Genomic DNA, 25,012 nt, shown 5'->3' with positions numbered 1-25,012 from the left:
TTTTTTTCTGAAAAAGTCTGTGGGTAGAGTACGGGTAGGATTAGAGTTACTATCTATATGATAAAATAAAAAAGAACACATCGACTCTTGTGATTTCACTGAATATAACATTAGACATGTTTATCTAACAAGGGACAGATTTTCTATTAATCTTGACATGTATAGAGAAGTAGTCTTTCTTTCTTTCTTTCTTTCTTTCTTTCTTTCTTAGCTGATGTTTAACTTTGGAAATCACAACTGTTGTCTTCACAAAAAACACAGCATCTGAAAATGTCCCGCATTTTGAGAGGACAAGTTGAATGACCAGGTTTGTTGTTTAAGTTGCCTCCATATGTGATGGAAAATCAAAACATGCCTCTAAAATTAGAACGACTGAAGGAAGTGACGGGTGCTGCAGATGAGAGTTGGAGGACGAAGAGAGGGAAAGCAGCAAATCAAATTCTATGGTTGAGTTATTCATTTTCACAGCTCTTTAAAATAGTCCAAACTGTTTACATTCACACACCCCAAAGCCTTAACCTTTCACGAGCCACGGGGACTCATTGTCCACGGTACTGCCAAGAAACAGTTCGTATGCCTGATGAAATGATGCAGGGAAATAATGCATTCAGGAGACAAGACAAAGAAATGGAGAGGAAGGAGTTCAAAGAAGGCAGATTAAATGAGGTAGAGGAGGAGGAAAAAAGAGTGATTTGGTGGAAAATCCTTTGCTTGGGATAACAGATTGGCTGATGCATGAGATTGAGAGAGGGTAGGGAGGCTTGGTGATGCTGCCCTCCATGGTCTGTACTTTTAGGTGAGGAGGCAGTGTGCGAGGAATTGGAGAGGAACACTGGAAGCTTATAGTAAAGGGAAGGTGTTAGGAGGAGACAAAGAGGGCTTTATTACAATTTTATGGCGGGGTGCCGATGTCCATGCTATTTACTGCATGACAGCCTCCCATATCTCCATCAATCTCCTTCTAAAGGTGGGAAATGACAGAAGAGGGAATGAAGCAGAGACACTGTGTGTATTGGTACATCTTAGCAAGAAAAAAGGAGAAAGGAAAGGAAGAACATCCCAGAAACAGCTCCAGAAAATAAGCACAAACCACAGTTCACATGGAGAGACCCACAGAGGGGCGTGAGGTTAGTGAGTTATCGTCAGAAACTGACCGGAGGATAATGAGGTCTGATACAATATGCATCTGACGAAATAGAGCAAAACAAAGAGTTAGTCCCATTTTTACTGAGGCTCATGAGACATCAACAAGGCTAAAGATTTTTAGAATTCCTGAGCCTGTTCCTTCCTTTAACAGTAGAACTACCAAACTGTTCGACGGCACCTTTCCCTTTATAAAATCTTTAACTCCCAGTGTTTGACTTGTTCTACAAGTGTAGCATGTTGTGGCCCCTTTGGTTAAAAATGTCAAGATAATGCCATCTTGGGACCTTCTACCTATAATAATAATAGATTGCATTTGTATAGCACTTTACAGTTCCACTATTCATTCATACACTGGTGGAGGCAAGCTACAGTTATAGCCACAGCTGCCCTGGGGAAGACTGACAGAAGCAAGGCTGCCATATCACACCATCAGCAAACACCAGTAGGTGAAGTGTCAACTGAGCCGGGGCTCGAACCGGCAACCTTCCGATTACAAGACGAACTGCCAACTCTTGAGCCACGATCGTCTGTTAAAATATTCCCCTATAGAGAAGACTCATTTTCAAGCTATTAATCTTGCGGGTTTAGATAAACAGACTCTGTTGCTATGGCAACTCCTTTTGCAACTCTCATGCGTGATAGAGCTATGTCATTAGTCAACGAGCTACATGCTCAACATCCCAGAAATGGCTTCATGCATCGATTGGCCCAGGACGTGTGCACTGAGTAGAGACGAGTGTGGAGATGTGACCTTCACAGAGTGCAGCAGAATGACCTGCGCGGTGCAGGCACAATGCAAACGGATACAAAAGATCTCTAAAACATCTGGCATGCTGTTTAACTGTGTTAGCTTCATCTGTGCCACGTGGTCATCTGTTTTTGTTTTCTTCTTTGAAGCATCTTGTAGCCTCAATAAGAAGACCTGTATCTCTCTCAAACTTATCTGATTAGCATTGTTTCACTTCCCAAACGCCTTCGATGCTTGTTCCCTCCTGGAGAACACGGCGGGTCTGGGCCCAGCGCTGGAAAAATAGCTGCAGGGCAGGATGGCTGCTGTGTTTGCTTGGGATTACTCCTCACCCCCTACCCACCCCAGTTGCTTGTCACGTGCTCCATAATGTTGTGCTGTGGACATTTATGTGCTTCTGTGCAGAGGAGTTTTTCTGTATTATCCTTTTGTGTTACACATTTCGATGTTTTTTTCCCCCCCTTGCTACCTAGCCTCCCCAATGTGATGTTTGTGTATTGTATGTACGGTTGGCAAGGTCTGTCATCTCGGTTGTGGGCAACTGCAACTGACAAATAAAGGCTATCTCATCATCTCTCATCATCATCACTTGTTGAATGGCATAAAGAGACCACAAAGCAAATCTGGGGCTGACACACTGTCTGACACATACTCATGATTTCAGTGTCTTTATACAAATGATTTACAAATGAAAGCATAACATTTATGATTCAATTAGTTACCTGAAATCAAAACTTGAAATACTTAATCTGGTAATATTTTTTTGAAAATTACCAAGATGCTTCATTTTCACTAATTAGTAATGTTCATTCATACAGTTTTAAGTGGCGCTTGTTTGTGTTAGCTGATAACTGAGCACTAAACCTAAAGTAACCATATTTAAATAAAAGTTACTTCTTGTTTCAAAAAAACCGACATGACAGCAGCCTTCTTATACAGGCTACAGTTCTGACTAAAAGATTCAAGGCTGGACTAGTTTAATATTTAGATAAAATTGAGGAAATGTGGAACAATAAATCTTTATATGCTGCGCTAAGGTTTTTGTCAAGCCTAGTGACAAACTTCTGGATTTGAAACGCTCAACTCTGCTTTTAGAAAAGGAAAATAGAAAAACTTGTAGCAAAGTGAACAAAAATGGAGGATTTGAAAAGTTGTGAAAATATGTTACTGTGTAACTTCATTGCAATATAGAAGTGCAGTCAATAACCCTGTTGTGTACCTTTAATACATTTTATTAAAGGTACACTATAAGAGCAGCAGGTCAGATGCTACAGAGCATGTGAAAGTACTGATCAAAGGTTGTGAATATTTATGTACACTTTGTTTTTTATTTTTAATTAATACACAAAAATGTTCTCTTCTTTATCTTCATAGCATATTGTGTGCTGAATTTTGTGGTGAAAAATTATATTGGACATTTTTGGAAAAAGGCTGTAATATGATAAAATGTGAAATAAATGAAGCGCTGTGAATACTTTCTGTATGCACTGTACATATTAGGCCTGAATGTCTATAGAACACCACCATGAATAATCACAAATCACTAACATTTCAAAATTTTACAGAGAAATATGATCTCTGGGACAGTAGATTTCTCCAACTATAGTCAGATATAATTATAATTCTGGCCAGCTCAAGTCCTGGATTAGTCATCAGACCCTGGTGACCTGTAACTCACTGGGCCTTCTCAATCTCCATTCATTAATTATAGAGTTCTTACTTGTAGAAAGAATAATGTCACTCTGGTTCCTATATTCAACAGATTAGTCTAAAGCAGTGAGGGACGGAAGTTAAAGTTTCTAAACTTAAATCAAGAGCTAACGACCAGCATGTTAGACCCAAGTCACACTGGTTATTAGACCAGATACAATTAGAGTGGCAGTGCAAGAGGGGTGTGAGGGAAATGGAGTGATAGCTGAGAGAAATATAGAGGGAGGCAGAGAGAGCATGAGAGTTGAAGATAAAGAGACGGAGAGACTGCATAAAAATGACCCCTTTTAACTAATTAGCAGTGCTGCTAAGGGCCCTCTGAGAGTTGCCCCTGCTGCACCATGGCCCTATAGGTGTTGAGATCAACTCTGTGGCCACGGGGGCTCACAAGCAATGTGTGTCATTGGCGAACACCATCAGTCATAGAACAAAGGAGGCACCCAGGTCAAAGGCAGCAATACACTCCTGGATTTTGCTGCTCCACTCCCCTTCATTTCTGTCCCTGCCCCCCCCATACATTTCCTTTTCTATTAACCCTTTCCTCCTCATCCCTTCGTCTTCATCCCTTCTCCCCCTTCGTATATCTCCCGATCTAGCGATCCTGTTCCTTTGTGTGTGAGTCAATTAGCTGGCCCTTTAGTTTTGATTTATAGAGCATGGGCCGCCTATGGCCTAATGGATGGCTGTGAATTTAATATGCAATGCTTTTGTGTGTGTGCATGTGTGTGTAAGACAGGGAGATAAATTAAGGACCAGGAGACACAATAGAGGTCACAGAGGTATCACTTGCTATACTGACTGTGTTTAAATTGGTGCTGGTCGGTCCCTCTCTTGAAAAAAAAAAATCTGCCTGTAATCCTGACATAATAGATTATGAACAATAATGGAGTGACTGGAGTGCTTGTTTAAAGTCTCTCAATATCATTAGCATGTGGAAATAATTAGTCCTTTCATAATGAGTGAAACCTGCAATTGTTATTTGTGCGAACAAAGGGCATCACCGGGCTGCAGAGATGATTCATCGGCTCATATTTTCATCCTCTTTGTTGCTGAGTTCAGAGATTAGCAGCACAGCCTGCCTTGGGGTAGCAGGAAGGAGAGGTCAGGATAGGTGCTAGCATACATCACAATCATCACCCTTATCATCATCGTCATCTGATTTTTGTAATTCACATGCTATGACCGGAGGCTATTTGCTCCAATACAAATCAAGAGGCCCTGTGTTGGTGGTTTACAGCAGGGTCATGAACTCTGAAGGCCAGATTTCACACTGTCTGAAAGGGGGCCTGTTAGTCCCTTTCTGCCCACACACACGGACAGCATATCATCACTGTCAGGTGGAAACATTTCATCTTCACAATGCCAATGCTCGCTTTTTTGGAACAAACATTTTCCTCCTTATGGAAAGGGGAAAAGATCTTGGAGATTTTTCTACACAGCACAGAGACATTTGATGATTTATCACTCATTCAGTGTCAGATTAAATTCATTTATATTTTAGCTTGACATATCTCACCCAACATAACTGCAGAAGACAAGCGCACACACACACACACACACACACACACACACACACACACACACACACCCATCCCATGGCAATAGTGCTTTCCAACAGTAGGGGCCTTTCACAGAAGAACAGCTCGAGTAACATGACAAAAAGCCCAAGGCATTGACCCAGCCAGGGAAATTCCCCAGATCCCAATTCGATCAAGCATCTGTGGCATGTGCTTGAATAAGCCCAATCCACTGAGGCTCCACCCTAGAATTTAATGGATCTGCTTCCAATTTCTCTGTTTCAGACACTACAGGAGCTGCTCAGAGATCCCGTCTTCATGTTCTAACAGTCCTAACAGCTGTTTTGGGGGGCATAACATTAGGTGCAAGATTTTAATCCTGTGGATGGTCAGTGTGCATATCAAAAGTGTACTAAAATGGTAATATAATAATGCAGTAACATAGTAACAGTCAAAAGTTGGAGCACGCTCATGGTAGTTCTAAAAAATAGCGTGTGCCAAGAAATGTATAATAATAACAGGAATATGCTTTGAGAAAGGTTTATTTGTAGGAGGCCAAAATTTCTAACAATATTACATCAAAATTGTTCTTTTCTTTTGTTTTCATCTTTTAGGTGAGTCATCCATGCATCCATCCAACTTTCTTTCTTCTAGAGAAGCAGAGATGTGCAGACCCCAGTCACCTCATTCAGTGGTGTAGCAATGCATGCTCAAGGCAGCTAAGAGACAACAGCTAGTTATTCTGTAGGTGTTCAAGGGGTTATAGTATTTGCCCATATCAGCTCACCTAGCTCATTTCCATGTGAGGAACTAAGCGCCTCTACTTTCCGTATGACCAAGCCTCTCCTGAATGGCTGAGATCAACCCCAGGGGAAGACATGCTTTCAGGCTGAGGCTGGTTTTCAGGGCATTAAAATGTAATACTGTAACAATAATGGTTTGATAAACAAACAGTGCTGCTTTTTAGACTGAATGGTACACTGTCATTATTCGACTGACGTAATGTTGCTGATGTGGTCAGGATGCCTATGGGTGTTCAGTCAGGTGTGCAGTCAGTGTTTTGCATTTTAGCTTGAGAATTTTCATACTGTCTTTGTGATAGCCTTTGCTGAGCTGTTATGGATTTTTTTTCCCACAATGATGATCACTTTTTAACACAAAGTGACTCCTGTAAAAGACACCAACCATAAATACTTCTCCCAGTATTTCCATGGTTGACATTAAAGTTATTAACTAATCTTTGTAATCAAACATGTTGTTTTGCAACGTACAGCGAAATCGTCAGGGCCAAAAAATACATTTCCCTAAAACTTACAGGTAAAGGATATTTTTATGTCTCGCCAACAAATTATAGGTATAGCTCTGCAATTTAGTGTAATAATTTATTTCTAGACTGAAACTCCATTGAGGATTCTGAGAACTTTTAATGATCAGAAGATCACATACTGGCTGATATTACATCAATTTTAAAATCAAGGTAAAAGATGAGTCGATGCTCACATGGGATTTATAAGGTATACATGTTATGGAAACAGCCCAGCAACAGCAGATGTATAACTGTGGTGGCTGCCCTGGAGGGCCACTGATAATACTCAGTCTAAATGACCTCATTAAGAGACCTTTGTTTTTTACCTTTTTCATCTCGGTGAGACATCTACAAAGCTGCCACTTCTTTCATCAGAGGTGATGAAAAATCACCATTTCTTTTTCCACACACAGTGGCTGCAGAGTACGTGCGTTCTTGGACGTGAGCAGAGATTATTAACAGTTTAATGGCTAACAAAGCCTGACAGGTGCTTCACTCACTGAGATTAAGGACCAGTGGGTTAACGACCCTGTGGGTGAGACTGTCATAACTCACAATAAGACCATTAAAGTGATATTACTGAGAAAGACTTTGGCTGATATGGACTCAACTTCCCAACAAGGTGGCACTAGATTGAGGGTTCCTGTCATTTTTCTCTCCCCCCCCCCCCCTTCGCTGTAGCGCTGTAGAAATGTGTTTCAAATAAAGACTATCAGAAAGACACAAAGGGAGACAAGGAAGCTTTTGTTCTTTAAACATAAAAGACAATATGGGAAAACGGTCAACATACAACACTCCTAATTATATACTAGGTTTTATTTTGGAGAAGTATTATTTAGACAGTTACATTTGATTGGCTGCTAAAGGTGCACACAGCTAGTTAAAATGAAGAACAAAGAAAAAGGGAGGCACATTCTTGCACTCAGAGAAAGACCGGTTAGCCAGTAAAAGTTGCAGGACAATAGAGACAAAGCTCTGACAGGTACCTCTGTAGTTCACTGCTCCCCTCTGGTGGTCAGGACGGGATGCTGCAGTGCTTAGTAAGAAACAGAACAAAGAAAGCAGAGATGAACAATAGAGTTGACAGCAGGCAGCAGTAACAGAGATCAGATACTGCTGATCTGTGGCTCTGATAGTAACCATTAAACAGCAAAGACAAGGAGAGTGCCAACAAGTGTGAGCAACGTTTTAATGTGGTGACAGTAACTGAACATATGCAGAGTGTGATTCATCATATAAAATAAGTGTACTTTGTTAAGTCTTGTAATAATATTTCCAAAAGATGCGAGAGAGAGGCTGTGTACAATGCTGAACAGGGCAGTTTGCAAATCTATGAATGTTGAAGACATCAAAAACAGAAGTAATAAAATAATGGAACAATTGTATCGTTTATTTGTTCATTTATTAGGATTTACTGATTTCTTAAGACTCTGACCTATTTAGTTGTAGTAATGTAGGATGATGTATGCAACATATGTTGAGGTTGAGAAAACTTATTTTACAGGGCAGGTCTTGCTTATACAGATGGACTCAAAAATGATGGATGTGGCTGAGGAGATGGAGCAAGTCATCTTGAAGGATCCTGGGGCGAGATAGTGAGCCCTAAGCTGGCCTGATGCATCTGTGCGTGTGTGTCAGCAGATTCACCTTGCTTATTATGCTCTGATTTCAAACACCAAGATGGGAACGGTAAAAGTGTTCAGCTCGAGTACAAATGGGACCTCAGAGTTGGATGGTAAAGTATATGAACAGCTCAAACATCAACAAGTTTCACACAGCGTGACACAGCTGCAAGTTTTGACGAGCTAGAATTGAAAGGTTCTGTCTTTCTAAGTCGAATACTGCGCTACCTACAGCACCTTTCGGTCTTCACTTTAATCTGTTGTCCTAGGATTTGTGGGTTGTTTTAATCTTGTCACAGGTTTAAAGGTCTATTGCAAATTCATTTTTCAATGCTGTGAAAAACCACAGACACATACGTCAAGCCACAATCTAAAAAAAAAACAACCTCAATAACAAATGAGTAAACAAGTTAATGACCTCTATCAGTCTGGAAAGGGTTCAAAAACACATTTCTAAGGATTTGGGACTCTAGTAAACCACATGGACAGCCATATCCACAAATGAAGGAAATGTAAATGATATATGTAAGTGTGATGAATATGTAAAAATGTACAAAAGGAAAAAAAGAAATCCACTGCTTTGAATGTGTCCCTGTCCCTGCAGGGTTCACAGCTGCCACCTAAGCAGCACCACACCTTCACCTGCAGTCACCTGTATCCTCCAAGACACACCCAGCACTCCTCTTGCTCCACCAAGAGGAAACAAATTTCAGATTTGTGATCTCAGACATGCACTTTTTACCTGCATCTCTGGAAGTTCCTGGAAAGAGATAAACTAAAGAGACAGATGATCATTTGTGTTTAAGTTTCTGCTGCATTTTTAGTCACTATTTAATTCAGAAAGCCAACTGGTTTAATTTTTCTCTACTTTGGTTTTACAGAAAGAGGTAAGATCGCTGCCACTTTTGAACTTTATCTTTTCTCTAATTTTCCTTTTCATAACCTTCCAATAACATTTGCGTGTGTGTTAGATAAGAGTCCTCAGTAATGTAAGTACAAAACCCTAAAATTAATTTCCTCCTTTTGCAGATTAAAATGTGCTCCTTCATGTTTCTCAAATTCATGATGGTGCTATTCAACTTCTTTATCTTTGTAAGTATGTTTCCACTCTGATTACACATACAGCATGACTAGGAAGATGTTGAGGCATGGTTGTGAGACACTCATTTACTGAGTGACATTCGTAGAAAAAAAGTTAAAAAAAACAAACAAACAACCTGGAAAATAATTTCCCTTTCCCATTCAGTGCAAAAAGAGATGTTACATAATCATCTCTGACCACTCTGAAGGCCTAAATAATACTTTTTCTATACCAAAGATTTTGCCTGGTTGTTGCAATTTTTACCTCATTAACTTTAAAGGCTGTACATTAATTATGCCACGTACATCTTCACCTCAGTCTTACCAATGTTAAGCTAAGTTTGCTTGGGGTCTGGGCTCACTTGGGTTCTTGCTCTCCCAGGTGAGCTATAGATGAGATATAGCATGAGCCATTTTCCTCAAAATGGAAATCATCGGCTGAGTGCTGCTTGATAAATTTGGTGCAGCAGCTCTCAAGGTGCGGCGATTGTGATGTCCGTCTGAAATCTAAGACAGCACAGGAGAATGATGTAACAGTTATTTATTGGTCATGAAGATCTTGCTTTAATGTGAACGCTCAAACATATTTTTGCAACTGCAGCTCCCTTCAAAACATATCTAAAGCAGACGTTTTTTCAAGAACTAAACCCTGTTGTTCATAGTGGCAGGAGAAAACTAAATAAGTGAGCACGTATAGGAACATTAAAGGATAGCAACTAAGACTGTGTTTCCTTATCTTCAGTGATAAATAAATAGTGTGAGTACATATGCATAAGTATTAAATGTAGTAAAAGCGAGAGCTTTGAGCACACAAGCCCCTTCCTGCTGTTCAGGTGCATACAAGGTCCAGGTAATCAAATGCTAGTTAAAGAGAGATAAATCTCATAGGGAACAGGGAAGCAGCTAAAATATGTCACATCGGACAGAGAAGTGAAATGAGGGGCAGCTCAAAAGCCCAGTTATTTCAAAATGCTAATCATGCAAAACTACTATAGTAGAGTCCAAACAAAATCTGAATCTCACACTTAATAATCAAAGTGTTTAACTGTTCAAGATTATCTTAACATATGATTTGTACTTCTCCACTGAATCTTCTAATCTGTGAATGTGTTGCTCATGATCAAAACACTAGTAAGTGGCTTGAGAGTGTGCTAGGACAGCGGTCCCCAACCCCCGGGCCTCGGACCGGTACCGGTCCGTGAGTCGTTTGGTACCGGGCTGCGAGAGTTGAGGCTCAGGTGTGAAATGTATGGTTTTCAGGGGTTTTTTCGGTTTTGAGCGTTATTTTGTTATCGTTTTTATCGTTGGGTCTTTTCACGTGTGTTATGAATAAATCTTCTTTTTTCAGTACCGGTACTAGTTTTATTTTGTTGTATTTATCCGCGACACCTTAAAGGCCGGTCCGTGAAAATATTGTCGGGCATAAACCGGTCCGTGGCGCAAAAACGGTTGGGGACCGCTGTGCTAGGAGAAACAGCAAGCCTCCAGGATGGCACATCAATATGTTGCATTGCCAGGAGTTGGACTACCTGCCCAATGTCCGTAGGTTCCACGTAACACCTCATGCTACCAGTAGTTACACCAGCCCTAAAAGGAAAACTGGTGAACTAGTGGGGATATCTCATTTTGGCCCCTCTAGTGAACCCGTTGTTAATTTTATAAACACCAATGGAGCTGAAATGTATTAACAACCTTCTCTGCATCAGTACTGACTGATGGTATAATTGTTTAATGTGCGCATTGAAGAAGATATCCTGGTTAAAAATGACTCCAAGATTCCTCACAGTGTTACTGGAAGCCCAGGTAATGCCATCCACCATGTGTACACCATGTTTTTATACACCAAGACTTTAGGGAAGAGTAGAATCCTCATGGTTTTATCTGAATTTTGAAACAGGAAATTAAAGCATCTAGGTCTTTATGTCTTTAGGACATTCCTGTAGTTTAAGTATTTGATGTGTGTCATTTGGCTTTCTTGATAGATAAAGGTATGCATCATCTGCATAGCAATGAAAATGTATGCTACATCCTCTAATGATATGGCCTAAGCGTCCTAGCACAGATACCTGTTAACCTCAGTGTGTGAAGAAAACTCTCCATTTACATGAAAAAAACTGGAGTTTATAGATGGATATGATTCAAAACACTGCAGTGCAGCAACTTCATTACCTATGGCATGTTGTAATCTCTGTAATAAAATATTATGGTCAACAGTGGTGAAAGCTGCACTGAGCTCTAGCAGGGCAAGCATAGAGACAAGTCCACTGTCAGAGGCCATAAGCAGATCATTTTTGATCTTCACTATTGCACTTTTTGTATGTGATGAGTTCGATCAAACCAGTTAGCTGTTTTACAACTACTCTATAATTTACCTTATAATTAGGCCAATATCCAAAATTATAACTCCTGGGTCAAGTGATGGCTTTTTAATACTGCCACCTTAAAGGGCTGTGGTACATAGCCCATTAATAAAGATAAATCTATCTGTCTATTCTTCTATCACTTTCCAAGCTTTTCAAAGTGAACTAATTCCCCTGAGGTTCTCTTTTCATTCCCACTGTAGCTTTACTCTCCCCTTATTGGAGCCTTTGTTTCTCATTCTGCAGCCTGTTATTCAGTCACAGTCCACTAACTGTAAGACTCTTTCTGTTTCTATAGATGACAAAGATATTGTTTCTCCACCACTAGCACCAATTCTCAGTCTCATAAAACCTGGTTTACTCCCATTCCCTTTGCAATGTAGATCCTGAAAAAGACATCCAAATGCATATAACACACCGTCAAAGGTCTCAAAAAAGGTGAAAACTGTGCCAGCTGTGATAAGTGTATTTATAGCTGGCACACTTTTCACTTTTTTGTAGATGGGGCATGATGGTGACAGAAATGGGGTTTGAGGGGAAATATGCTTCTTGCATTACATTTAGTCGACAATGCTATGATGAACTGAACAGGCTGAAGAGACACCCCAGAGTAAGAGGTGGAGAGTGAAAACAAGAATAAATGAGAGAGTCAAAAACAAAGAGAATGTGTAGGAAAGACAAAGACAGGAAGCAGGAGATTTTTCCCATAAGGGACATGTCAGTGTCTGAAAGAGTGCTGGAGTGTGGAGTGCTGGTTCCTGATGTGGAGCAGAAGGGGGTCCCATGACTGAAACCAGTCTGATAGAGCCTGACTGCTCATATGAGGCTTCAAAGTAGGGTGAGTGGAGGGTGAAATACACAGAGGGGAGGGAGAAGGTTAAAAGGGTATAAAAGAAAGTGAAGAGAAAGTCAAAGATGGAGACATGAAGGAGGAGCCGGAGAGATCATGGCAATTACATTTTATTTATAGAGCACATTTTATCATACATACATATAGTTAGAGTTCTGCAAAGAGAGCATTACAGTAGTTTGTTAGCAAATGCAAGTAGAATCAAAGTACAACAGCTATCTGGTGAACAGAAATTCACCAGAAAGTATCACGCAGCAGTGAAATCAGCAATTGAATTGACTACTGACTTATGACAGCAAGACATGATATAAAATGTGATCCAATTTTAAATTTGCCATAACTCTTTGTCATGTTAATGAAAATGTATTAAATATTTTTACATGATTAATACAGCAGCAAGACAACATCACATTTAGCCCTTATCATATTGACCTTTTTTCAATTGTTATCCATATTTATCTCGCTCACCAAACCTAGAGACTAATATTCACTGGGCTTCACTTTGATGTTGTGTTGTAAAGCACCTGGAGATAACAGTTTCTGTGAAACAGTGCTGTTAACTACTAAGCTATTCGGTGAATGCCCATGGGGATACTGGACACATACGTAGTGTCCAGTTTTTGTAAAGCTGGAGATGGAAAAATTACACTGCAGTCCATAAAATTAATGGAGGATAGTAACATTCTCTCTTTGTTACGGGCAAAGCGGTAATCCTGGAGCCTTCCTCCAGAAACCTGAAGGCTGGCTTTCTCAAACAGCATTGGGTGATTATTGAATCGGTTCCTGGTCAATGAGCCTGTGTGAATTAAAGGTAGTGACATAAAGATGCTGTCATTTTGCAGATGCCTTCACACAGGTCAGAGAAACTATATTAATCCCAGAGGGAAACTGAGTTGTCATAGCAGCAAATATACACCAAACATCAAGCACTCACATAAAATGAGTGTAGAAACAGAGATATTGATAGAATAAATATTAAGAAATGTTAAGAATAATAAATATTAAGATAAATACATAAATAGAGATAGGTATAAACATAAATATACATATAAATAATAGCAGCGGGAAGGAAAGACCTACTGTAACGTTCCCTCAAGAGCGAGGTTGAAGGAACCTGTTCCTGAAACTGCTCTTCAGAATGTCCAGTGTGTTATGGGGGGGGGGGGGGGGGTCCTGCATCATTGCCTGCGGTCTTGCCAGCATTCTGTCACTGATCACCTCCTCCAGGGTGGCGAGCTTCATGGCAACAACAGACTCTGCCTTCTTGATGAGTTTGTTCAGTCTGTTTGTGTCCTTTGCTTTGATGCCTGCAACCCAGCACGCTACAGCAAAGAAGATGGTGCCTGCAACAAGAGACTGATAAAACATATAGAGCAGCCTGCTGCAGACATTGAAGTTAATTGGGATTTTTATAAGATGGAAAGAGGAAAAGAACTTTTATTTTTACCCTCAGGGGCTGCTGGCATGAAATCTAGACACAAAGACTACTACACTGTCTGGTGACACCTCTGTTTGGATTCATAACACATCATTAAATAGTCGGAAATTGTGGTTGAAAGAATTTATCTGTTGTCTGTAATGCTCATGCATCAATCTAATTGGTGCAGCATGTAATGTTTTGTAATGTGGTTTCTTAAGTAACGGCAATGGCTATATCCATAGGGAGGCTTACTTGATTGTGGACCAGTGTGAGACACTACAGGTTGAAGACTTCATGAACCAAGCAGTTTTTTTTTTATATTTTAAGCTGGTTTCCTTCTATTAGGCTACATAGCCATTTTTCTCATTAGTGCAAAGAAATATCCAAGATACACATTTGGGTACTTATTTGACTACACTCTGTGTATTAGAAATATATGCAAATTAGTGCATAATAATGATGATGACCCTATTTGTCTTTTCAAACATAAAAAATGCAGGAAACATAAGGAATGCTACAAGTAAGTGTCATTGTAGTAGTTATTTCATAATTTCTTTTTACCTGTAAATACTACTTTACAGTTAACATTACAATGCATAGCTTAAGCTACAGTCACCCTGGGGAAAGCAGTAATCTGATATAACAAGATCAGCGTGAGGCTGTCTGTCTGAGATTATAACTTGTTGATTTGTCAGCTCTGTTAAAAAAAACAATGTAACCAATTAATGTATCCAATAATACAATTTAAATGATTCTGTACTAGTAGAATACATTGAAAATAACAGTGAGAGTGAGGGAAACAGAAACGGACATACTATGTTAAAATTGATGCACTGCTCTTGACGCATGGCAAAGTAAATGCAGAAGTCAATAAAGAAATAAAAAAGTGAACTGAACAGATCATCCCATTTTCAATTAAACAATTTAATTTACTTATTTTGTCAAATGGGAATTACTTGCACATACTTAACAGAAATTTGCAATGAACACAATTTTTTCTTAAGTGTACAGTATATGGATCTTGTTTCTCCTACAGATGGGTGGCCTCACTCTGCTGGCATTGGGGATCTGGGTGAGCAGTGATGGGGCTTCCTTGCTACAGATCTTGAGACCTTTCTCCAAACAAAGTACCCAGGTGGTCAATGTTGGCTTCTTTTGCATTGTCATCGGGGCTGCGCTGGTGCTGCTGGGAATCTTGGGCTGTTATGCAGCCCATAAGAAGAGCAAGTGTCTACTCCTTACAGTAAGTGGACAACTCCTGCTTTAGACGATGGCTAATAAAGTACCTGAACACTGGCGTAACAAATAAGTGTGTAGCAAACAGCAACAAATAGGAAAAGAACAAATACTGGAAGGAAAACCATAGGGTGCACGCAGAGTCACTCTCTGTGTGCATTCAGATGGAGAAACTCACTTGGTGTGCAGAATTTTGAAGCTGATAATGAGTCACTAACAGATTTTCCAGGCTCCGGAGGCCTAGACAATCTTCTAATATTTTTACTACCCTGTCACGTCAGTCACTGATATCATGCACAGTTTCAGGTAGTTTTTTCAGTCTGTCTTCAGAGTCAATAAAAGTTTGTCACCTGTAATTGCTTAAATATTATTTCAGTGGAATCATATCTCAATCACATCTCAATGGAAAGTTTGAGCAACTAAAGAAATAAGACTAAATGTTAAACTTCAATTCATTAGATGGAATAAAACAGCAATCATGGATTAATAATCCATATATGTATTGCTTCACTGCTTTTAAATGAGGACACTGATATTAAGATCAAAAACACTAAAAATGATACTGTGTGGTTTCATGAAGTGGCCCACATTTTTTTTGGTATCCCACCCATCCTTGCTTTTACACTGGGTTCATCAGCCACCCTCCTTCCTCATCCATATCAGCAACACCACCAACCCTTGTACAACACATTGTACATTATTACACTCATTAGCGAAGACGTTAACTACCTCTTAGCCCACTGCAGTGAGTAATGAGGAGCACAGGCAGCACATTTTGCCCCTGCAGCGCCCCCATCATGTCTACAGCTCCTGGTGAGTTGAATGACAGCAGAGGAGTATATTCTACAACTGGCATCACAGTTAGCAGCAGATATTTGGCCTACCTGAGAAACTGCTGTAATGAACTAAACATAATAAATGAAGATGGATCATCAGCTCTGTCCTTTCAGCATAGACCCGTGTACTCACTGTCCATTGATTTTACAACAATGCGACTATAGATAAGCTTTTTTTTAATCAGTATATTTGAAAAACCTTGACACATTCCCCTCTTCTTCTCTCCCTGCAGTTTGCCTCCATCATGCTCATCATATTCATTTCTGAAGTGGCTACTGGAGTCGTAGCTTTGACCTACACCTCGTTTGTAAGTTTTCATTTCCTGCATCCATCCTTTTTCTCTTTGTCCATTACTCTCATTCCTTTTCCTTTTTCTTTTGTCTTTTTTTATTTTTCTCATCTAGTTCTGCTTTTTCTCCCACCCTTTCACCTCATTGTGCTATTGTCTGGATTTTATCTCAATATAAATTTTCTATCTTAGCAGTGGACTATTATTGAATTATGGGCTTTATGTCCACCTCACTACATTTCTGCTACTTAATGACTCTGGGATAGCCTGGGGCTGTGTGCACTGTCTCTCACTTTGAACAATATATTACTCTGAAATATAAAACCTAAAGCATTTTATATGCAAAACAGCCTATTTAGATATGTGTTCCCCTCTGTCTGCCTTCTCTCTCTCTCTCTTTCACTCACATACACACACACTCACACACACACACCTGCATACATGCATACTCCATTTTCATTTAGTGCCACACCAAGTAAAAATTAAAAGGAATTCAAAGGCGCTGTGAAAAGGGAGGTTAGTGAAGACTGGGGTCCTAAGAGAAAATCGGTTGTTCCTGAAATTCCAGAGGCAAGAATGGTAATCTAATACTTGGCTTTCTGCAGCTGGGAAATGGGGAATAGAGCAGAGGGAACTCTGCAGTGCTTGAAAATTTCATTTAATTTGTTTGAACTTCTGCTATTGATAAACCAGTTTAAGCTGCAGGTACACACTGCAAAAAGTATCACAAAAAAGGACAAAAACAAGCAAAAACAAACAAAACAAGCAAAAGAAAGTCCTGTAGATTATAACTGCTAAAATATTTCCCAAAACCAAAAACTGGAGGACGTTTTTGGTTTTGGGAAAAGGCGATGGAAAAAGGTGCTTCGACTTACGAACATTTTGACTTACCCTCTGGAACGAATTAGTTTCGTAAGTCGGGGTTCCACTGTACAGTTTGACTGGCTCATTATTATTTGCCAAGTGGCTGCTGCATTTATTTCTTTAACTTACTCTAAATTTCTACTGATTCTTCTCTACTAATTTACTCAGTCACATACACATTCATACAGCATTTACTACTCTATGACATAACATTCTCATACTCTCATACTCACACACACTGACTCCAATGAATGTGGTTGTAACTCAGAGGGCAACGCATTATTTTGCCCAAGGATACTTCAACATACAGACTGATCCATCCACTATGCTCCAATTAGTTGATGACCTATTGTACCTCCTGAGACAGAGCTGCCCCATATCATTTGTATGATAATCCAGTGAAAACAACAATCTCATGTATAGTGATGATGACAAATGGTGTGCCACCTGGCTAACCTTTAGAATTGGTGACAAAGGGCATCTGCGGTGGAAACCAAACAGACTTATTGTTGGCCATTATAATTTACCATTTGCCCACCAGCAGGCCCATTTTACAAGGAGTTTTTAAATGTCAATAACTCTGTTACCATTTGTGCTAGAGACAAAATGCTTTGGAAAGAAGAAAAAGTGAGCTTTACAGGGATATTGTGTTATCATGGTAGCAGAAGACATCCACAAGGTAGTACTGTCTGAACATGGATGTAAAAAAAATCAGGTCTGATTAGATTATTTCACACGCGCTTCACATTTTCATATTCCTCAACCATTTTGGGCTAGAGAGAAAATTCAAATGGTTCCTAAAAGATGTTAATTATTTTTTCATTTTGCACCCAAAATAACAAAATAATCCATTGGACCTGTACAAATCTTGGCCAATAAAGGATAAACTACCTCAGTGATCTCGTCCCCAGACTCTGCTTCCTCTACAGAAGATGTGTCAGTGAGATTAAGGAGATCCTCAAAGTATTCCTTCCACTGGTTGACTATATCCTCAGTTGAGGTCAGGAACACCCTCTGCACACCAGATTTTTTGGCTTCAGCTACTGCTGAGCCACATTCTGTTTGGCTTGCCTGTACCCATGAGCTACTTCTGAAGTCCCACAGGGTAACCCGCTGTTCCGACCAGTTACACCCCTCTAGGTCTCACTGTTGTTGCCCACAGTGTTAAAGTCTCCCAGTAGGAGAAGGTTCGGTATTCTGAACTGCCATTCTGTGCATAAGCACAAATGACAGAACCCATTCTCTGACCCAAAAGGCAAAGGGAAGCGACCTTCTCGTTCCTTGATGTATGTGTGTGCAAATACTTTAAAACTGAGGCTTTTGAATCAGCAGTTTTTGAACTAAATTGACATATATACATATATATATGTATATATATGTTGAGCGATTTAAATCTTTTATGCAGTTGCCCTGATGTTCTGTTAAAGATTATTTTTTGCAGTGTCCAGGTTTGCATTTAACTTCTTTCTCTGGGTGGAATGTAATATATTATGTTCCTGTTCAATCCTGAGTGTGCCACCTATCAAACAAAGAAGCTATAGGCAAGTGTGTTGGTGGTTGTCCTTGGAGACTGAACATTGAGCTGCTCTCCTGCTGTCGTTCTCTGAGTTTGTTAAATTCAATCTCTCCACTCTCATTTCCAAAAGCTGAGCAAACCAAAGCCAACCATGTAAACGGCAACTGGTGAGACACGTTTTGACAACAGAGAGCATGCTTGTCTAGAGAAAGTGAGGAGTGGGTCCAAGCTATTGCCTGAACCCCCATTAAATGTAAGATATAACTCAGCTTTGTTTTCATTAAAACAATTTAATGTGCTCTTTGTTATCTTTAGCATCATTTGTTCATTGCAGACATGGTAAGTTCCATCGTGGATATTAATGTGTGAGACCAGCTTTCCATCTCCTGCTTTTCATAAGACACAATAAACAGTATACCAGTGGAATAATGAAAATGGACAATATACATCTAATATGCATATATATAGCTGCCTGTGTAAATATGTAAAAGACAGAGGAGGGTACAAATAAAGGAGGATATAAATAAAGACCTGATCTATCATGTATTACTTATCTGCAGCATAAATCTGCCTTTTGGTTTCTGGGTCTCTGCTGCTCATCTAACCAGGAAGTCAATAACCTTCAGGTAGTCAGAGTAACTGAGATTTCCAGCATGTATTATGAGAAGCTGTCAGTGGTCGTTGTCATGGTTCTGTTTGTACAAAGTGACCAAAGTGGAGATATATTACAGGGCTGATATGATATGAGTTATGAGTACATGAAATAGATGTGCTGTGAAATAGATGTGCTGTGATGTTTAGTGACACAACAGTTGCGCCACTTTAATTCTTAATTCTTATCCTTACTTAGAAAATGTTTAAAAACCAAATGCCTTAAAAAAACAAACAAAAAACCCCAAAAAACAAGAGGAATATAAATGTATGTTGTACTGATACATGTACAACAGATTTTTTTAAAAAGTATTGAACATGCCACCAATTTTCTAAGTAAATATATTTCTAAATGTGCCATTAACATGAAATTCTGATTAGATATTGGTAACATCCATTCTAACCCACACATGCAATAAACCAAAACATACATGTCCATGTTACTAAACAGTATTGAGCGCATTAGAAAGGGTAATTTCACCATAGACCAGCCATGGTCAGGTGTTCCCCACAAGAGTTCACACAGAGCAGTGAACAGAATTCTCAGAAGGGTTAGAAGAGTCAGAGTTTTCCAAGAATCAAGGACCACTTCTGGAAAGCTACTTCTTGCTGGCACGTATGGACGTATCCAGTGGCACAGTGCTCCCAACTACCGTCTTATTGCATCTTCCAGCAATGCACTGATCATTTTTAGACATCAACCTCAGACAGAACCCGGACTTTACTTTGGATTGGACAGACAGTATCCCACCTGAGTTTGTGAGACCACCGAGTGCTCTGTTGCTTTTTTTAGGAACAGAAGGCGACACATAGGTGGTGAAGCCACGTAGGTGAAGCCAACGGCAAGATGTGCTTCATCATATTTTCTAATCTTTGGCTTGGACAGAAGTTGGTTTGGAAACATATTTGGCGATGTTTGGAAGCCCCCCAAAAAACTCTGTCCATTATACTAGCAGTATCCAAGCATTCTCTTTTTTTTTTTTATTATCATACCCTCCCCCCCCTCCCGCAATGGCTCTGTTCCCCCACTTTGGGAACCTCTGCGCTAACCCAACAACCCGCTAACCCAACGAGCAAAAACATGACTAAATATGACAATTATGACAATTATGACAACTAACCCACTCCTATGAACAAATGAGTATATCACTTTCTTTGGAATTAGTTGCTTTGATTTTTATTTATTGCTTTCTTCTTAACATGTATGCCATACAAGAAAAGATACTGTTAATTATTTGAAAAACAGCAACATACTATAGAGCAAGAGATCACTAATTTAATAAAAGATGAAGGTGGAGATTTTGATCATGTGTAAATGTGTTCATACCACTCTACATTGATAGATGTACAGTGCTAACATCTCCTGCATCACTGAACTGTGTATTACTTCAAGCTCTTTGTTGCTTATCCACTGTGTGTGTGTGTGTGTGTGTGTGTGTGTGTGTGCGTGCGTGCGTGCGTGCGTGCGTGCGTGCGTGTGTGGGCGAATGCACGTGTATGCATCCAACAGAAAGTGACAAGGCACAGGGCAATTGACAGTATTGAATTAGCCTCCTAGTAATATATCTTTCTGATTTTAGCCTCACTTGGGGGGCACATTTAATCGTGACTTGTATCGCAGCATCCCCTTGGGATACCCCATGTATCCCATTCACTGTGCACGCATTCAAACATGTCCACCCACACAGAGAAGCTAAAAAGAAAAGAAAATAGGGCTGTACATGGCTACATGCATTTAGAGTACATTTCTGACCCTCCCTACCCATCAATTAGGTCTTTGTGACAGTACGTGATAGGTTTATTTATCAAAACAGAAATAGCAATCTGCAAAGGAAAGGAAACAAAGAAGGGAGGACATGAGGGCAAGCTATCCTTGTCATGATGCGGCTCTGTGCAGGCAGGAAAGGCAGGCAGGATCCAATTGCAGACTACACGGGGGCAAGAAAGTGAACTCAAAAGGCAGCTTTATTGCTGACACAAGGGGAAAATGATACAAAAGTAAACTGGGAAAATATAACCTAAACACACGGAGAGGCACACAAGTAAACACACAGCCATGGATCGCGACACGGAGCAAAGGAAGACACAGATACTAAATACAAGAGGGATAATGTGGGAAGTGAGGACACATCTGACACAGTTTACCTAGACATCACAAGACACTAAAACTAAACATAACAACCTAGCGAGTATAGATAGAAAGGATTGTCACTGGGTAATTTTGACCCAGTGACTTTAGAAACAAAATATAAAATTCAGACTAGATGTGTCCAGTGAGGATATATTTGTTTATATATGATGTCAGTAAATCAGTTTTTTCCACAGGCTGAGGGGATCTTGAGAGCGTGGGCGACTCCTGCTCTACAGAATCAATATGGTAATGATCCTGCTGTCACTAAGCTCTGGAACAGCACCATGACACAGGTACAGGATATTGTGTTTTCCTATTCTTGTTATATGTGTTTAGAACTTTATATATATAAACTGTATATACATTCACCATTGATTTATGTATACCTGCTTAACTGCATATTAACATATATATCTGTTCTGCCAATCACATGACAGAAACAAATGCATTTAGTCATGTACAAAAGTGGTTTAAGGGACTTGAACATGGCATAGGTGCTGATGCTAGACAGGCTGGTCTGAGTATTTCAGAAATCGCTGATCTACCTGTATTTTAGAACATAGTCATCCTACAGACAATGATCTTCAAAAGAGAAAATATCCAGGGAGTGAAATTCCTTGAATGTTGGAAGTCAGACAAGGTTGGCTGGGATGCTTTCAGCTGGTAGGAAAGCAACACTAACTCAAATAACAGACAATTGCAAACACATTGTCTTGTCGGATGAGTCTGGATTTCTGCTGCCTGAACAGGATCTAGTAACCATTACAAACATCCAACAAAGAGTGTCAAGCATGAACAGCACCAGTTGGACAGTACCAGGCCCCAACATGATTCACATCTGCTTGCTGAAGAACTAACTGCACTCCATGAGCACCTGGCAGCAGAAATGAACCGGTTGATAATGGACAACACGTAGCTGGAATGGATAATTGAAGGCTGGACAGTGCTGATCCCCAATGTTCACAGATCCTTGGGGATCAGAGGGGCAAAACATCAGCTACTGGTAAACAGAGCAGTTGTTCAAGATGCTCTCCCCCCACTGTTCTTTGTAGGCCTGAACTCTTTAATCCCAGGTGATTGACAAGACTGATTACACACACTGCTTACAGAATAGAGCAATCGTTAGCCACCTCCTCTACATGGATGATATCAAGCTGTATGCCAGGAGTAAACAGGACATCGATTCACTTATCCATCCCACCAAGATCTACACCAGTGACAGTGGAATGCTATTCGAACTGGAGAGGGAACAAACAAAGAGAGTGATGGTAGTCAGAACTGAGGGGATTGCAAAACCAAAAGGGAACATTGCAGACACTAAGAATAGCGAGAATTACAGGGCAATCTCACAGGGATGTGGGAATCATGAAGCGGCTGCCAGGAAAGTTGCAACCACCAAATACCTGCAGAGACTAAGGCAAGTCCAGAAGAGTTAGCTGAAAGAGAAGAGTGAGATTTAGGCAAGTAACACCTACACCCTGCTGGAATATATGTCTGAAAGAGGAGATAGAAACCACTAACATCAAGACAAGACAGTGCCTTTAAGAAAGGACCATTATGTAGATAACCCTCTTCACATATTTTCCTGCGGCATGAATAACACAAGAATGTCATCCTTCTTTCAGCTACATTGCTGTGGTTTCTCCAACTACACTGATTTCATGGGCTCTAACTTCCAAAATGCAACTGGAGGCAGCCTGCCTTCCATCTGTTGCAGGACCAACAACAACACTTGCACCCCAGCCCAGGCAGAGTACAGCAATGTGCAGGTGAAATTACCATATTATACATTGTGCAGCTCTGGCATGAAAACAATGACAATTCAAACAAGCTAGTGTTTAGCAGGAATACTGTTTGCCATGCTCTGTGGCGTTCCAGGTCCAGTTCACTGATATGTAGCAGACAACTGCCAGCTACATATGTAGCTGTTAGTGACCACTAATTAGAATCAAAATAGAATCAAAAGAAGTGAAAACAAATATTCTGTCATGCTATGAAGTTGTCTGGGGACTGTGGGCCTGGAAGTAAAGCAGGTTTCCTACTAATTTGAAAGTTGGTAGTTTGATTGTCAGTTCCTCCGGTTCACATGTTGAAATATCCTCGGCCGAGATTCTGATGGCTTTATATTAGAGTATGTGTGCTAGACAAGATGGTATGGCATAGAATAAAGCACTGTATGAATGTGTGAGTGATTGGGAGTATGAGACTTGTATTATTAAACTGCATTTCGAGGGTTTAATTCTAGAAGAAAAGTGCAATTTAAGTATGGTTGTTAGATAAGAACTTACTATAGAGACCAAAACCTGTAAAAGACCTTTTTAATGCTGTAATATTAAATATTTTTACATAGACATAAATGGTGCTAAGCATAAATAAAGTTTATATTCCTGGTATTGAAACCATGCCACCCACATTGTAGTTCATTACTGACACATGTAGTGGTGTGAAAATGTGTGGAACATCCTGCCCAATGACAACAATGTCCAGTAAAAACAATGGAAACTGTCTACTGCAGCTATTTTTTTGTTTTTTGCCATACGTTTTTAAGCTTTAACATTTTTTCAGGTTAACTTATCTTCAACTGAAGTCTCATTGTAGCTCCTGCATGGATTGAAATTCCACAGTCATTCTTTTTGCATAACCTCAGAGCTATGCAAACAAATGAAAAACACCAAAACGTCACTAAGATTTTAACAGTGGGGGACCATGTATGTCTAAATTCTATGACGGTAGCAACAGTTAAAATATTTGATTCTGGACCAAGTGTTGACTGCCCCAAGCATCTTGATTCTGGCCTAGAAATGTAGTGGATTTTGAGCCAACCATTATTTTGCAGTTTTGCGATTGTTATTTTTGCATTAGTGTCTGCATGAGTGTCAGCCATGCGTGTTATGATGATGCATTAGGAATTAACCAGAGCCCATTTCCTATTAGGGCTGTTTTCAGCAGATCCTGATGATCATCAAAGAGAACGCTAGCACCATGGGAGGCACTGCTGCAGGAATTGGATTACTGGAGGTAAAAACTCATGCAAAGCTTAAGGATGCATTCAAAACCTGTTTATGTCATTCTGTTTGGACTCTTACACTTTTGTTTCTCCAGATTGCTGCCATATTGGTATCCATTAATTTGTACTGCCACCTGGATAACGAAGATAGCTGAGAGGTCTTCACAGAGAACATTTTGGGAGTGACAGATAATTTAATTAAAAATCAAATCTATATTAACATCACTCTTATTCTTTTTATGCAATAATTAGCTATAAAGTCATATTTATTATGTAAAGAAAACATCATATATAAGTTTCTGTTAGAAGTAGTACACTTTTACCAATATCATCCTTGGTTTTCAATGTTGCCTTTTCAAAAAGAATGTATGTATAAAATAAAATATTTCAAACATTTGTTGAATATGTTTCAGTGTTGGGTTATTTTTTTCAACACCTTTTGGGTTTTGCTTTTTTTTTAATATCCACATTTAGTGGCCACAGTTTCAGATCTGCAACAAAAGTCAGAAAGTCAACTCAGTATAAGGACCTAAAGGTAGAAGCAAACGAAAAACTGTGAGCTGAAGAGGTTCAGTCAGCGAGCACCCAGAACAAAATGATTTAGTTTAACTAACAAAAACCTTTACCCATATTTACCCATATTTAGTGGAGAGTTGAACAAAAGTCTGCTGTGGAAACAAATTGCTTCAGGTGACATATGCTAAATGTGATGTGAAAGAAAC

The 25,012-nt window shown here is 39.7% G+C and overlaps 1 protein-coding gene across 1 annotated transcript; it reads left to right on the top strand.

Annotated features, from left to right (window-relative positions):
* Positions 1–8,683: 8,683 nt before the first annotated feature.
* tspan1 (tetraspanin 1) lies at positions 8,684–24,693 on the top strand. Its single transcript, XM_085437282.1, has 8 exons — positions 8,684–8,936; positions 9,079–9,141; positions 14,796–15,002; positions 16,065–16,139; positions 21,478–21,576; positions 22,909–23,052; positions 24,218–24,301; positions 24,386–24,693. The coding sequence occupies exons 2-8, from the start codon at positions 9,085–9,087 to the stop codon at positions 24,443–24,445; spliced, it is 726 nt and encodes a 241-aa protein (XP_085293408.1). The 5' UTR covers positions 8,684–8,936; positions 9,079–9,084; the 3' UTR covers positions 24,446–24,693.
* Positions 24,694–25,012: the final 319 nt, after the last annotated feature.

This window comes from Copadichromis virginalis, linkage group LG17 (genome assembly GCF_057382275.1).
Source record: "Copadichromis virginalis isolate Kocher_CV1m ecotype Utaka linkage group LG17, C_Virginalis_male_GT1.1, whole genome shotgun sequence".
Classification (NCBI taxonomy): Eukaryota; Metazoa; Chordata; class Actinopteri; order Cichliformes; family Cichlidae; genus Copadichromis; species Copadichromis virginalis.
This window is presented reverse-complemented; position numbering and strand designations above follow the sequence as displayed.

Bases quoted from the DNA above. Each gene is read 5' to 3' on its own strand.
- tspan1 (XM_085437282.1), top strand. From the start codon at position 9,085: ATGTGCTCCTTCATGTTTCTCAAATTCATGATGGTGCTATTCAACTTC. The intron at 9,142-14,795 runs GTAAGTATGTTT...TTTCTCCTACAG, and splicing joins TATTCAACTTCTTTATCTTT to ATGGGTGGCCTCACTCTGCT. The intron at 15,003-16,064 runs GTAAGTGGACAA...CTCTCCCTGCAG, and splicing joins GCAAGTGTCTACTCCTTACA to TTTGCCTCCATCATGCTCAT.